The sequence below is a fragment of the Xenopus laevis genome, chromosome 6S (assembly GCF_017654675.1).
Source record: "Xenopus laevis strain J_2021 chromosome 6S, Xenopus_laevis_v10.1, whole genome shotgun sequence".
Taxonomy (NCBI): Eukaryota; Metazoa; Chordata; class Amphibia; order Anura; family Pipidae; genus Xenopus; species Xenopus laevis.
In genome coordinates this window covers 90,307,454-90,324,556 of record NC_054382.1, presented here as the reverse complement: position 1 = coordinate 90,324,556, position 17,103 = coordinate 90,307,454, and the positions used below count along the sequence as shown (strand labels likewise).

Sequence of the window (17,103 nt, the reverse complement as noted above, 5' to 3'; positions counted from 1 at the left end):
TCATGACATGTTCTAAACTCCCAAATGAATGTTTCAGCCAAGGATTTGCCCCTTAATAATATATTTCATAGCTTTTAAGAGAAGTACTGAGTATGTGGCTACACTGTGGTCCAGGATAGCTGCCGTAATGGGAAGAATGTCTTGGCAGGCATTTTGGTTGCACCATCATCTGAGGATTACTGAATACCAACTTCCTTTAATACTGAGTCACTGAGTGGCTTTGACTTGTGGTTTTCTGAAAATCTAAATTCATTGTGGTTTAACATTATATTTTCCCTGGCAAGCCAAGCAGCTTAATGAGGCTGCATCTTCTACAATTTGTAGTTGGGAAGCACAAAATACCAGGAGGTTAATTTTGGTGATCCGTAGGCAATTACGTTAGGCTCATGACACATCTGATGGAAGGCAAGGAATAACATTCTCATCTATACAAATTTCTTGGATCTTTTCAGTTAAGAGAATTACAAATATTTTGTATTCATATATTTTTTTCATCTATACCCTAACTTACTATATATATATACTATAGTTACATCAAGAACTGGATTGGCTATTGACAAGGGCCTATTTCATGTACAAGTTCTAAGTGTATTTCATCACATTACAAATTGTGTCAATATAAGAATATACATTAAAAATTTCATTTTAGTACTCCCAGAACATATCTTCTTTCAAATATGTTTGGTTGCTGTAGGAATTTGTATATCACTTGCACAAACGCCGTTGACCCAATATATAAATGAATTTAAGTGTGTCAGTGTCAGGGCTTCATCATTACTAAATAAGTGGTACGTTGTCCTTTGTGCTTTTTTTGCACCGTATTTCAGTTGTAGCAGATGTGGCAGAAATTAGACTGCATTAAAAGGACAAAAAAACGAGAATCTTGGTGCTGATATTGATAGCAAACAACTAAACCTGCAATAGAAGATCCATCCAAAGAAGCTAGGCCAGCATTAAATTATTAGATGGATCTAGGAGTGTATATATTACTATACATTTTTTGCTATATAATTATAACAGTATTTCTGCACAGTCTATTCTAACTATAGAACCTGGTTGACATGAGGAGTGTGGCTAAACCAATTGCCAGACATAGGCAACCACACAAACATTAATAAACAGAAGAATGATACGTTTGGTGTATTATGGGTACATTGTAGTAATTATGTTAATTCCAAAATGAGATCATTCTCCAGTAACACCTACAGAAATAAGTGGCAATTGTGTTGCAGGCATTAAGGATGAATAATTCACAGCTTCAAGCATGTAAACCTTAGAAATATTTTCTTTTCTTTTTTACACACTATGCATTCATTTGTATTCATTTGTGCGCTGGATTAAATAATAGAGAAACTACTGAACTGGAGAATATGGAAATGAATCATGTAAACCATACGCACTCTCCATGTGATATACCGATGAACTGCGTGAAATGTACATGTACATCCATACGCATCCTAAAGACATTATCATGGACTGTTAATGAAATGCTCAGTGGTAATCTGATGCTATAATTGCCAAATCTACCATCAACCTGTTCTCCTTTGTTTTAATATAAATGTTACTAGTGAAATAACACATTTACTGGGAGCAGATTGCAATCTTGCATTATTCCACACGGCCACTCTCTTTGGTTCATGTCTCAGATGACAGCATATGTTTCGGACAGCAGACATAAGTCAAGATGAGAGTCTTGGATTCATCTTGATCCTTGCTATGATTAATTCAATCATCTGAAGAGCTCAGATCTGCTTGGCTCATTGAATTTGAGCTCAGATGAGAATACAACATTGTCATTCATCTGCAGAGGCAGTAGTACTATGAAAATGGTAGCACTCAAAAGTATTATCTATCAACTGGGATGTAAACCTAATCCCCGGGACCTTAAAGAATAATAGAAGCAAATCCAACCATACGGGAATATTCATTTGGTATGGTAAATGTAGTCATTTAGCAGTACTGACATTATCTCAGTAAAGTAAACTACATATAGATAAATTAGAACAAGGCTTTTTCAAGACTACCGCTCCCAGTAATCCACCTCCCCAGCATGCTGGAAGTTGTTATTCTGCAGGAGAATTGAATGTTAACTATGCTTGACTTATTCTATTGTAACATCCCATTTGTTCATAGAATGGGCATAAAAAAGGCTCTGATTACTTGCACACAATTCACTCAAATTCAGTGTGAAAGTACACATACAGACAGCATTACGGCATTCAATAGTCATGCATGGAAAATATGGCAGAAAGCATGTCACCGCTTATGCACAAATAATTACTTACAGGTAGTAAGTGTAGGAGTTATAGCTTCTTCTGTCATGATGAAGCAAGGGTTTAGGCAGTGGTAGAAAAAAGATGAAATGGAAGGAAAGAAAAGCCAGATATTAATGTATGAAAAATCATAATGAACGAGAACAGATCAGGTGGCATGAATGACAGATTCTGAAAGTAAATTACTTCTAAGACATAACATGCACCACATCACAATAATGACCATATACAATACATCGACAATGTAATGGCTACATCTTTCCTTTTAAGTGGAAAACATCCTAAAGATTTGCTTTCTATTATACATTGAGGCAGTTAAGGGTGTTGGTACTGTCTCATCCAATATTTTAGGTTGGCAATGGACCTACTGCTGCTACCAAAGAGGGGGAAACAGTTATAAATCAGTACGCATTAAAGTCAGTTTAATATAATTAACTTGTGACTTTGTGAACAAGTATTGCATTAGAACATGCACCACTGAGCTAAGATTAATACCAAAAATGGTATCTTGTTGCTAGAACTTTTTCTCAATAAGTTATGGCATCACAATATTGACATGTGTTAAAGATGCCATTTTAAGTCAATGGGATTGCCTGTAGAGGACAGTGTATAAGTGCGACCATCTATATTTTGATCAATACCGATGTACTGTTTAAACCAGCTGTGACTACAATATAATGGGAAGAGATTCACAACAACATCTCACATTTGGCAGTATGGATGAAATGTACAATAAAACACTGGAGAGAAATGGAATCTTTTTGTACTCTACAATGCCATGGCTGCCACAGTATAGCAAAATCCTTTGGGACCAGATACACTAAGGGAATATTCAGGGGATGCATCTACAGAAGTGTAACCCATTGTGTACAAGTAAGGAATTTTAATTGCCAATATTCAGGGAAAGTATGTCTTATATAGAAGTAAACTGTGTTGTTTTGTACCTGAGCTATGGTCAAAGTACCTCCGCTAATAAAAGAGTGTCACTGAGTTTTATTAGATAAAGAATCGAAGTCAAACTCCAGGAATTCTCAGAAGCCAAAGTTTTCTGCTTATGTGTAATGCTTATAACCCAATCATAGTTTGTAGTCTGGCCTAAAGAGTTAGCACGTGTGCTTATACCAGCCAAGGGACTGAGATTGTGAAAATCTAAAATTTTTATAATTACATTTACCATACATAAATTTCATGTAAAATCCTGCCTTGAGTTGAACCAGGGACCTCGTGTTTTGTGCTGTCTGAGTTACCACTGCTCTATGTGAGCAGATAGCTAAGACCCTGGTTCACTCCTATTTGTTTCCTTGTAATTGCACGTAGGCATGGCTTGTCTAACCTGTTACCAAGATGGCCACAGGTGATCAGTGTAAGCCATTAGGCTGACTATAAAACACCCTGCTCTGCACTGACAGCATAGGTCTATTTCCTGATAGTTCCTGTGTGTGATTCTTGTCTGAGCTTCTGTTCCTGACCCCGGCCTATTTTGACCTTTTGCTGGATCACTGCCTGAACAGAATCTTGCCTGTTGTTGACCACTCTTCTGGATTCCAATTCAGATTCCCTGGCCTGTTTATCCTGACTATGCTCCTGGTTCCTGATCCTGTACTGCACTGCACTGCATGCCTGGTACTATCCATTCACTCTCTGTTCCCCGTCCTTCCAGTATACGGTTCCCTAGCCTGTCCAGAACTCCCCCTTGGTCCTCCCACTTTAAGACCTGGTGGCATCCGAGAAATGGAGGGCTCCTCCCAAAGCAAAAGGCGGTTGTTAGAGGCAGAAATGTGAGCCGAGACTGGGACCTTGGGGTTTGTTCTGGGTTTTGGGATATCATACGTTACATTTCAGTTTATGCAATGGTTCTTTTAAATAAACTAAAGGTGCTCACTGGGACATTCTTTTTAACCTTTACTATAAACCAAATTGCTATGTAATAGGCTCTGTAAGTGGCAACAAATTGAATCCATTGATGATTTAATAATTGGCCCCTGTGGGTAAAAAAATTCCTAGATTAGGGCCATCATTTTATGTTGTGTGCCAAAGTGAGTTTAGAAAAAAACATTCACAGGTGGATCTGCTAAGGACAGCTGCCTGTTGATACAAAGTAACAGTAGTCAGCCAGCTCAGCAAAGTAGTCAGAGAGATCAGCAGGAGAGCAGGGGGCTAGGCTTAGGGAACAGTTCCAAACCATTACAAAATCATGAAAAGTCTGCATATTTTTTAATTGATTAATTGAATTAATTGAATGATTGATCAATTGAAATTATGTTTACTTTTCAAAAAACTTAAATTATGTTTTTGTGGAGTTCCCCTTTAATAATCAACATTATAAAAGGGAATGCACTGGATTAACTGGGAATACTGAAGGAAACATAACATACAGTTCAACCTAATTCATCTTCAAGATGAAATTTATTTTATCTCCTTCCATGATAATTGCTATATGACAGTTTCAGAGCATTTTCTGAAGCCAAGTTTATCCTGTATTTGGCTAAATAATCTGGTTGGCTGCTTTGGGTGCCTGCCTTCAATCGCAGAGATGGCTTTAGATCTGCCATTTACCGAAACAAGCCCACAGCTTAAAGCTGCAATGAATTTTGAGAGCCAAATCCATCTCAATAATTTTAATACAGACACACTGAATTATTATGTTAAAGACTGCTGTTTATTCATATGTAGTGCATGTTCATTTTTTTTTATCTAGTTAAATAAATATGAATGTCCTGATCCCACATTTTTGCCACAATGATTAATTTATATCCTGTACACAGCCCTAAACCCAGCTGTCAGTTATTTTATTTTTAATTTCCGTTACCTAATTGTTTTCATTTTCACCTGTTGTAGTTGTATGAGATAAATTGTGTAAATCAAATCTACACAGCCAACATGAACATGAAAAGGTCAGCAAAGCAATCCAAGGTAGAAAATGCAATTCCTCTAATTAGTACAAATGCTTTTGCAATATATATATGAAAATATAGTCATTCAGGATGCTATATTAAATATCATTTATCAAAACAACTTGTTTGGGTGGGAGGATTACATTCAGTGCTACATACACGGTAATTGAGATAAATAGGTTTAGAAAAACTGATGATAAAGCACATAATGTACGCTGGAAAGATTTATCATAGAGTTCAAAGCAACATGTAAATTACTAAGCAGATTTTATTCTTAGGTTATGGCTTAAATGTTTTAATTGAGATAACTTAATAATGATAGCTATGCAAGAAATGCACCCTTTTGTTTGCCCATCATCCATAGACATGTAAAATATAACATTTTAAACAAAATAGAACCATCCAATTATTAAAAAGTAGGCACAATGATGGGCGCAATGCTATAAAGTACTCCCTTAGCATATTACACCCACAGTTCCTTGCACTTGCTATATAGCCATATAGTGTGTATTATGAAATCAGTAGGGCTGTTTATATCTAAGTTTGAGAAAATATGCATGGTGGATGCAACACTGCATTCACACTAACATTTGAAAACATAGTTGTGTTTATTGGAAGTGCACAGTTGTTCTCCAGCTGTAGGGTTAGCGGTAATACCTACCCATGTATTATAGGTATGGGATCCGTCATCTAGAAACCCATGATCTAGAAAGTTCTGAATTACAGGAAGGCCATCTCCCATAGATTTCTTTTTTGAATGATCCAAGTTTTTAAAAATTATTTCCTTTTTCTCTATAATATTAAAACAGTACCTTGTCCAAACTAGATATGTTTACGCCCTATTGGAAGCAAAACCAGTCTACTGGGTTTATTTGATGATTTTCTAGGAGGTATGGAGAGCCAAATTAAAGTAGACCTGTCACCCAGACATAAAAAGCTGTAAAATAAAAGTCCTTTTCAAATCAAACCTGAAATCTAAATTATTTTTTTTATTAAAGCATATATATAGGTTTTGTAAACTCATTTAAAAATCTCGGCTGTCAATTATATATTGCCTGCCCCTCCTCCATGCCTTTGTCATAGAGTCGAGGCAGGCAATTACTTTCACTTTCCATTCAGCACTTCCTAGATGTCACTGCTCTCCCCACATAACCCAGATCTCTTAACCATTTAATTGTGTAGCTAGGGCATGGGGGTGGACATCAGGTCCCCATTTCTGGTGCACAAACAAGATTTAGAGATAATGGAAGGCTTGCCTTAATAACAGTGTCCACAAAATGGCTCCTGCCTGCTTGCTATAACTATGAATTCCCAGAATGATGGAAACAAGATTCAAATAATTTATACAGTGTAATTAAAGTTAATTTTGCTTGACTAACATGATGAAATAGGATTTGGAATGATTTTTTTGGGTGATGGGTCCCCTTTAAGGAAAGACTTGCTATCCCTTAAACCCATGGTCCCGAGAATTCTGAATAACAGGTCCCATATCTGTACCATCAAAGTGGTTTGAAGGAATGTACTGATAAGAACTATTGGCCAAATTACAAAACAAGTTATTTGTTCAAGCAACAAGCCAACAAATTTTGAAACTGATCATGTAAGTAATGTAAAGAAATATAGCGAATGTGATTTCATGGCGCACTTCTTTGAGATGTTGCTCAAGTAATGACTGAAGCTCCAAAAGTTTTTCAGTTTGTAAGCACAACTACACAAACAATGCAACAAATGCTGCTCTAAAGTTTACCAGCATTAAAAAGGAAGTTTACCCTTAAAGTATAGGTAATTTTAAGAACTTTACAGTATACATTAAAAGGGAACTATCACCTTATAACAAATCCAAATTATTTTCTATTGTGTTTGTCAAGCAAAATAACCATTTTGTGAACACTGTTATTCACTTAAGCAAGTTTAGTATCATACCAAACATTTGTGTATTTGCCAGAATGGGAGACCAAGTGTTTCAATAAAATAAAGAATTTGGCTTTTATATTTAACTTAAAAATAACTTTTATTATACAGCTTTTTTGTCTTGGTGACAGGTCCCCTTTACAAAGTCACTTGATTTACTTATTTGCATAGGTAATTGCTACCGAAAGAAGCATTTGTTTGTCTCTGTCTATTCACTGTTTTGACTCCTGAAGCAGTGTAGCAGAAGTCACTTTTTAACCACATCTATTATGGGGCATATTTATGTCACCACAGAAAAACTGGCTGTCACGCTACTACTGCGTGTCTGGCAGGAACTGTTAAGATACACCCACCACTCATTTGAAACATGGACAGAGACCAGAGAACATCTATAGGGAGCTCCAATAAAGGGGCCATTTTTGAAGACAATATTCATTTACAGCCAAAAGTAAAGGCAGCACCATATATTATACATTATTGCCTCCAAAATAAGTTTTTTTTTCATTTATCCTATATGTCTCCTTTAAGAAAATAACTTATAACTTTAAAACCACTGGTAATTTGGAATCAAGGTATATTGCAAAGTTGTTTAGAATGGCATGTTCTACCATTAAGCAAAACGGTTTGGGGTAGACACCTCTTTAAAGGTTTATGGAAAAAATAGGTTATTGGAAATTAAACAGGGAATAAGTGTTGCCCCGAGCACTTTAATGAGTGAAATGCAAGGACATTAGCATTTGCAGATACCAGCAATCTAAAACTAAATCTGACAGTTAACTGCCTACCATATAAAACATTCAGTTTATATTATTCAGATATACATTATTGTCCTTAGCTTGCATCTTTATAAATATATGCTCCCTAACCAAAACAAACAAATAAATCCTTGTGTACTTCATGTGTTAAGCAATAGAATATTGTCTGAGATGGATTCTTCTAAGAACCCATGAAACAGTCCTCCCTGTTTATATTTACCGGATATTCCTATTTTCTTAAAGCAGAATAGGTCCAACAACCTACAATGTATGTCTCATTTAGCACATGCCCTCACAGTCAATGACTCTCGTAGATGGCAGTTTCCCTAAAAATGGCATGAATATTAAAGATAACCATTTACAAAATACAGTGGATGTCATTTATTTACACTGGGCAAATTTGCACCTGGATAGTAACCCATGGCAACCAATCAGATGATTGCTTTCAGTGTTCAACCTGCAGTTGGCTGAAAAAAGCTAATCACTGATTGGTTGCTATAGGTTACTGCCCAGGTGCAAATTTGCCCAGTATTTATAAATGAGCCCCAGTATGTTATGCATTATTTCCCTAAACTAGAATTATGCAATTGTGCGGAAATATCTGCAATTAATACTCTATTGCTGCCAATTATTGCAGTGACGATAATTACTGATCCATAATGTTTCAAGTGGAGCAAATGTTGTATTAACCTTCTGTAAATTAATCTAATTTTGTAAAATCATGAAAAAGACAATAGTGGTTTCTGTACATTATGCCAAATGTAAAGTTAGATGTATGCTGTATGTTATTCCTTGATAGAAACTCCCTTAAAAATAAAAAAATAATTATTAGGGCTATGGAGCCTAGTTTTGAATATTTCATTGCCAGTGTTTGCTAGGGGGCAGCACAAGTATAGCACTTGGACATTCGCTGGCTGTGCTTAGGCATATTAGACAAGGTAGAAGAGAGTCCTATACTTGCCATAGGCAGACATTAATTACAGGGCTATCTTTCAGCTGACAGCACCAGATTTATAATTTGGCAGAGCTTCATTGCTTCAGATGCAGATTTGCACTTTGTGCTCTTGAAGTTTCGCTAAACTATGGCGAAAATTTGCTAAATTCACTAAACTACAGCAAAAATTGGCATTTGGACAAAATAGTCACGCATATAAGAATTGTTGATCGCGTCAAAATTGATGTGCGTCAAAATTATTTTGACGCCCATTGACTTCAGTGTGTTTTGCAAATTTTTTGCCATTTCGCAAATGGGACAAATTCACACATCACTACTCATTTACTATTCCCCCCCCCCCCAGTAACCCAGAAGGGGAAAGAATGCAGATAATCTCTAATCAACATTCTGTCCCTTGGCCCTAACAGTGCTGAAATATAATTTTGCATCTTCTCTAGCAATGGACCATGGATTGGATTAACACCCTCACAGTGTTCTACAGGGGCACCATAGAGAGCGTCCTGACGAGCTGCATCTCCTGGTCTGGTACAGTAGTGCCAGCTCTGCTGACCGGAAAAGTCTACAGCAGACTGTCAGAGCAGCTGGCAACATCATTGGAGCAGCTCTTCCATCACTGCAGAACATCTTCCACAAATGCTGTGCAAGAAAGGCCTCCTGCTTTGCACTGGACTCCACACACCACTGTTCACGCTGCTCCCATCCGGCAGACGCTTTTGAAGTATTAAAGTCCGATCAACCATGCTACGCGACAGCTTTTTCAGACTCCTCAACTCACTGCCTGCCCTCCCACTACATTCCAGACACACCTGAACTAAACTAAACGTTTAATTACACACTGGGACTACTGAGACACTCTGATATCTGACTAGCTGGAGCCACGTCGTCTCGTCTCACTGTGTATTCGTATTCTGCTGAGATGACAATAAAGTTTACTTTGACTTGACATCTTCTCCCCAGCTCCACCCTGTAGTTTATCAACACAATTTCTCTATGTGGAATTTCTTCCCTTTAATACCCTGTGATATTCAGTACAACTTCTCTTTCCTGCAATTGTTTCATCTTATCTTCCTGAACAGCCAATTGTAATTAGTTTTCCTAATTGGCTTGGGGAAAGAGATTCAGTAAGCAAAGTGGGAAGATAGAGGGATACGTGTAATATGTGTAAAGTATTTTTACAGTTAAAAAAATATACTTAAAAAAATGTCATGGGTGCTAGTGATGGACGAATCTGCGCCGTTTCACAAAACGCATTGAAGTCAATGGGCGTCAAAATAATTTTGACGCGAGCGACAAATTTTATATTCGTGCGACTATTTGGTCCAAATGCATTAAAATCAATGGGTGCGGCAATTTTTATGTGTGCGACAATTTTGACACACAGCAATTTTTTTTGCTGCAAGAATATATAAGTAACAGCAAAATATTATACATGGCAAGCTGCTCTCCTGTGCCAGAGAAAATTCATTTGTACTGGGCCAATTAAGTTTATCATGACATCTTCCATTTTGTTATGGGATCCATTATCCAGGAACCTGTTATTCAGAAAGCTCCAAATTACAGGAAGGCCATGTCCCATAGACTACATGACTCCATCAAATACTTAAAACATTTTTTTCTTTTTCTCCATAATAATATCAATATTATTATTATTACTATTATTGTTATTATTATATGTTAATCTATATTACAAGCAAACTAATCTTATTGGGTTTAATTAACATTTACATTATTTTTAGTAGACAAAATAGGGAGATCCAAATTATCTAAAGATCTGGAAAAACCCAGGTCCCAAGCATTTTGGATAGCAGTCCCCATACCTGTATAGTAAATGGAGTTCTCTGTTGACATACAGTAGGTTTTTCAAATGTAGGTCATCATATAGTACTATATGAATCTGTCTGGCCACCATATTGTTTTCCTTTGGCCACCATATTGTTTTCTTCTGACCATTGTTTAATATTTTGCTTAGTTCACAATTCTGATTATATTATGGTTGACTCTTTTCAAGATTTATTGAAATTAGATGATTTTTTTATGTGCACTTGGCCATGATTCTATAGTTCTGCATTGTAAATGTTCAAAGGGCAGCACCTCTCACTCACCTCTTCTTCATGCCTAAGACAACTCCAAGGAATATGATAACAAACAGGAGGATTCCAGCTATACCCCCAGCGATTTTGACTGTGTGGTCAGATTGGCTTCCTAGTTCTGGATCCGGCTTGCTTGTTGCCGCTCCTAAAGAGTGAATGACACACACACATGAGAAAAAAACCACACATCTTTTAAATTGTAGCCCTATCTTTTCATACTTCATTTAATAGACACTACTCACATTTCCAATGTATTTAACGGCAATGGCCTCCATGTTAAACAGTAAGTTCTACCTCATTTTAGCCATATCTCTGAGGCATCACATATAAAAAAGCTTTTATGTGCAGAGACAGAAAAGAGATTACACCTATTTTTCTTCAGATCTATGTAAGTGGTTGTGTATAAAACATACATAATTTACAATGTACAATATATCTTCCAGTACATTTCATTATCCTCTGTTCTTTCTTTTGTAATGGGGAAAAAATCCTTGCTCACAGCAGAATAACTACCCTATGCCTTTACCCAAACTTGATTTGCTGCAGTGCTATCCTTAATTATGTTTCTTAAGTGGAGCAGTAATTCCATGACACATTAACTCAAACACCTGGAGAACTCTGATAAGCCCATTCACCATGCATTTTACCAGTGATTGTTTTTCAACACAATAGCCTATTTTTGCCTTTGGAAATTTAAATCTAGGTCACATCTGGTAGTCAAAAGACTCCTTCTAAGCAATTTATTCACAAAGTGGGAAGCAGCTGATGATCACACCATTGGCACCCACATTTAATATCTGTTTAAATGAGATAACGTGTGCCTTGCAGCAGCAACTGTCTTAGCTCCCTAATGCTCTGTTTATAATGTTTACTGTATAATGTGATGGAATGTCAAATCGATGTCTGATGAAATATCCATTTCCTCCGCTAAATGAGTTCAAGATGAAAAATATACGAAACGCGATGTTCAATGCACTAACCCCAATCCCTCCTTGGACCTGTTTTATTCATATGCTTCCATTTTTTAAAATCTGAATGTGACAGTACTCATCACATGCCATTAAACAGAAACATAAATTTATTTTGAAAATCCCAATTACCTCTTTTTAGTTCCTTTTCATGCTACCTAACAACATTCTTATATCATACAAACACATGGATTAAGCTCTATATCCCCACTGTTACTATTTAACTTTATTTATCTGTCCCTCTATCTGGCTATCTCTACTGTATTCTACCATTTGGCCATTCTGCCTTACTATACAATTCTCAAAGGCTACTCACATACAGAAAATATTTTTGATAATTTCTATGATTTGGACATGGATGTGAATGTCCAACATTAACTGACCTAACTGAATATTCCACTGGCTACTTGGGTTGATTGATTCAAAGAACCAGGGCTTCAGTACAACCAAAAACACCATACCAATGCAGAGAGTCAGGTCACTGGTTAGCCAAGTTGTCCATCGGGCCAGTAAGTTTAGAATCTTACCAGGTGGTTCACCTTTAACTTAACTTTTAGTATGTTATAGAATGGCTTATTCTAAGCATCTTTTCAAGTGATTTTCATTATTTATTTTTTATAGTTTGACCCCATTTAAAACAAATTCTCTGTAAGGCTACACATTTATTGTTATTGTACTTTTTGTTAATCTCCTTTCTATTCAGGCCCTCTACTATTCATATTTAAGTCTCTTATGCAAATGTATGCATGGTTGCTAAGGACAGTGGAACCCTAGCAACCAGATTATTGACATTGCAAACTGGAGAGCTGCCGAATAAAAAGCTAAATAAATCAAAAATCACAAATAATAAAAAATTAAAACCCATTGCAAATTGTCTCAGAATATCTCAGAGAGAGAGAGAGACTTCCATACTGAAGGGGAAATGAGTGGTTTAGATGTATAAGATAATGAAGTTGCGTTGCAGCAATGAAGACGGTTGGCAATGGATGGAGATGAGAATACGAGAGACCAGGAAGATACACAGGTACTGAGCATAACAGAGTGTGACCTGAAGCGGCATTAACTATATGAAATATTGGTGCTTGACACTAACTAAAAAACTGAAGGCTGAACCCCTATTTATATAATATAGTATTAAAGTATACTTTACCCTTAAGCATTAAGCTCACCCTTTTTTCATTAAAAGGCTCTTCTTTTCTTATTTCTGTCCATCTCTTAAAAATGTGAACACAACTCTTAAACCATGGCTTTACAGTGACATCAAACATGTCTAGACAAAAAAACCCACGTTGCACTTCAGTGATTTGCTGTCCAGTGGTCCATGAAAAATATCATGCTGTGCCATAAAAACAACCATGCAACTATATATCTGCTGATAAATACTGCTAACTTTTATTGAAAATGTTACCTCCATGAGTGCAGGACATATCTCGCTATGTATAGTTTGTGTAAGCTTAGCAAATCAACTGTTTCTGTGAGCTAAATCCAAGTTTAATATTTCCTCACACTGCACAATAAAACAGTAGCATTTCAAGTCATCTACTGATGATCTACGTTTCCTATTCAATATAATGTGGCTCTTCTATAACATGAGGGCTGTGACAGACAAAACCACCACTGCCCTTAACAACTACATATAAAAGTAAGTTATGAAGAACAAACATGAATTACTGTGTGCTTGACTCACTACTAATGGATTTATAACTCAGCTCTATGTTTGATAATTATAGTTTCTTTGCAGCTTGTCAGTTTCATGATTTCAGTTTTGATGCAGCCTAATCTGATGTTGCTTGTTTGTAGCTGTTACTGCTCTTCATTGGTTGGCCCATTAAATGTTTCATGCATTGTCATTATGTAGTAAAATAACACAGCCTTGACTATTGCAGATATTTGTAGTGTCATTGTTTTAGTTTTAAAACACCTCTGTCATGTTTCATGCCATTCATCAAGATCCTTAGCATTCCCAGCTCTCTCTCTCCCCTATTCAGTCCCAGTTATCTTAGTTCCATCACAATCATGGCTTGTCTCCCCCTATTTAATGTTAGTTCTGTCTACTGCAATTTAATCAAGAATCTTAAATCCTACTCTCTTTCTGACCTTCCAAAAAAGTTGAAGAAATCCCAAGACCTACTATCACCTCCAGTATAGGTAAAGTATATATTCCCAGGCAAGGGAGCAATACACATTACACATCTTTAACAAAAAAAATTATTTGAGAGCATAACATTGGGGTTCTTGATTACATATTCAAATGATTTTTTTGTTATAGCAATGAAGTGCTTTGCAGTTATTAGATAACAATTCCATGTTTAAAACAAGAAAAGAGGAATAAATATGTTTCTATCCCTACATGGCTGGTATTTGTTTGCAATGAGACAGTAAGCAGCACTTTGTAGAAGTCACCTTCAAGTTATGAAAACCATACTTGATTGCCTTAATAAAAGCCATCTGTCCCACAGCTACAAAAAAATAAGAAGACTTAAAAAGCACCTATAGAGTAACTGTGCATGATGTGTTACTGTACTTATCATGGGAAGCATGCTATTCCGATCCAGCAACTATAATACTTTTCCAATACAACACCTCTTAGCACAGTTAAGAGCCATAATCTATATTTACTGTCTTCTTCCTGAGTTTTGTTGATAAGAAACACTCTCTTTCTAAAATCTTTAAGTTGTTTTTTAACCCCCTTTATAACTGAAATGCTGTGATTTAAAAATGTAATTGTTTAGCCCTGAGGAAATATCTGTGAGGCTTTAGGCAATAATCACGCTACATAAAGTACAAATGACAACAGTGCTACCACGCACAAAAATGAATGATCATTCTGGACTCAGGAGATAAGGGGCAAAATTCTCTTAGGAAGAATTGGCTAAGAAAAAGGCCATATAAAGGTATCTGATATGGCTTTCGTTTATCATAAGAAGGCAGCTTTACTTATCATGGGGAAAGCAGGCTGCTGTTATTTTATAGTAGAACAGTATGGGGAATCTGTGTTTAACTAGGGCAGGGAGATCAGGAACAGGTAGGAAAGTTATGAAGCAACCTAATAATGCAGGAAACATAGAAATCAGCGGGTGAGTAGCTGAAGTAGAGTAGATAGGGAATAGGTTCTGCAATACAAATAATTGTAGAAGAAATCAATTATATGCAAAATATGCCTATATCCTATCTATCATAATTATACCTAATTACTCCTTTAAAGAGGCATTCCAATCTCCTGTTCAACTCAAATTAAACCTGGCAAACAAGAAGATTAAAACTACCCTATGTTTGGTCCTTGTGCAGTGGATAGTCAGCTTATTAGTAAATAACAAAGCTCTTCACCCTTTGTTGTGATTGTTTTATTAGCAGAAGTCCATTATGCAGGGGGGTTATCTGTGCACTGGTAATCAAATTATCTACTTCACAAGGGCCTACATTCATGGTTTGGCTCAAAAACCAGTATGTTTATGTTCAGTACAGGTCCTATTTATTGAACTCATATTGAACAAGGGAGCATACAGTACTTCCCTTTTAATGCTAGTGAAGCTTTTGATAATGGGGGTAATTCTTTATTACTGTATTCAACATATATTGGGATCGGTTCACTGATTTTGGCTGTTGCTGTGTGTATATATAAACACAATGCTATGATCAGCAGGGCAGGTTTGCACATGGCCTCCCCATGGTGTATCCTGATAAAGCTATAGTAGAGTAACAATACTGTTACAGCTGTGAGACACACCCGCCCACTTGTTATCCTGTTTTCAGTTATTTCAATTAAGAGAAATAGAATCTGATTAACCCAATAGATTGGAACACTACAATAGTATTTAGCCTTCAATTTGACAATATTGCATAGAGAAAGAAGCCAGTAGGCAAGAACATTGACACTACACCTCTTACATCATCATTAAGTTAAATCATTTGTGAATAGTGTATGTATCTAACTTTATTTTTAGTACCCTCTATTTTGGTAAGTCATTGTCTAAGTTCTGTTTGTGTCAGAGGTTAAAGGTCAGAAACAGTCATGGCCTGAAATCCCTTGAGAAAGGAGGCTTTAATCAAGTGCTAAAGAAGGGATGGGGTAGAAAGATGGCAAAACGAAGGGTGGTCTGATGAAAATTGAAAATGTGTTGATAAATTGGTAAGTAAGGTGAAATAGTAAGAATTTGTGGGAATATGAAACATTAATGTAAAAGTTGGGGTAGATTGCTGAAAATGTGTGGAATAGAACTGTAGAAATAGACTGCTGAGAATATGAGAGTTTTGAGAGTTTGGAAGTGTATGAAATGTGTGAGACAGAATCAAGTACAAGTGTAATTATGAAACATGATAAAAATCCCTTTACATTTGAATCAAGATCTTTTGAAACAACTACAAATAGACACAACAAAAGGTTGGCATCTTCAAAGCACAACAAGCACATCTCTGAGCTGGCAACAATATTGGAATTGTTCATTTACTGGCTGCCATTGTGGACTATTATAAAATGAAGTTCTAAATTTGTTTTTAACAGGAAATTAAAATGCTTTCTGTAAATAAAATATATTAATATATATATATATATATATATAATGAGATGATTAATCTCTCCCCATCCTCAGCAGTCACAATGCTAGGCATGCACAGTCTCTAAAGCATTAGTTTTTGAAGGTGAATATTTGCATCTCCAATATCCTGGGTAAAATTTAGCTTCTGGTTGTGCACAAAAATTTTGGAATCATGGGGAAGACGTTGCATTGTGAGTAAAAACATATCAAACTGAACCAATATTTACTCCTTTAGTAGATAAGTCCTTCAATATGGAGGCCAAAACAAGGGAAAACACATTTTGTGCACAGCAACAGGCTTTGGGCAAAGCTTTTATCTATCTACAATCAAAATAGGCAATTGTGTCAAACATGCAAAGAGGCAGAAGCAAAGGATCCTACAGATTTTTAGCCAAGTAAGGTCATTAACACTGAATTTCAATTTATATAGGTATGAGCCCCAGTCAGGCATTTAGCACAGCAAACATCAGGTGTCAGAATAAGCAGGAGATAGCAGGTTACAGACTGGTATTACAGTGCTACATCGTCACAAGTTAATAAAAAGGACTTCCTGGGACTATATACACTCAAATACAAAATCCATTAAGCATACAGAGCTAAAAGTGGTTGGGTAGATGCATTATTGCTGAAAAGTAACAGCAGATAATGTGTGTAGTCTAATAACTCAAAGGTTTGTGTAACCCAGCATCACATTTCCTAGCTAACTTCAACACTAAAAGTGG

General features: G+C 36.3%; 1 protein-coding gene across 19 annotated transcripts in view; it reads right to left on the bottom strand.

The window, feature by feature from the left end:
• Positions 1-17,103, bottom strand: part of LOC108695247 (receptor-type tyrosine-protein phosphatase mu) — a 474,538-nt gene that overhangs the window by 133,693 nt on the left and 323,742 nt on the right. For 10 of the 19 annotated variants that reach the window (XM_041567792.1, XM_041567797.1, XM_041567796.1 and 7 more), the window contains one exon: positions 10,891-11,023. In XM_041567792.1, coding sequence (XP_041423726.1) covers positions 10,891-11,023 — 133 coding nt within the window. Of the gene's footprint in view, positions 1-2,285; positions 2,316-10,890; positions 11,024-17,103 lie in introns of all 19 variants that reach the window. The other 9 variants (XM_041567789.1, XM_041567790.1, XM_041567791.1 and 6 more) reach the window with 1 other exon arrangement.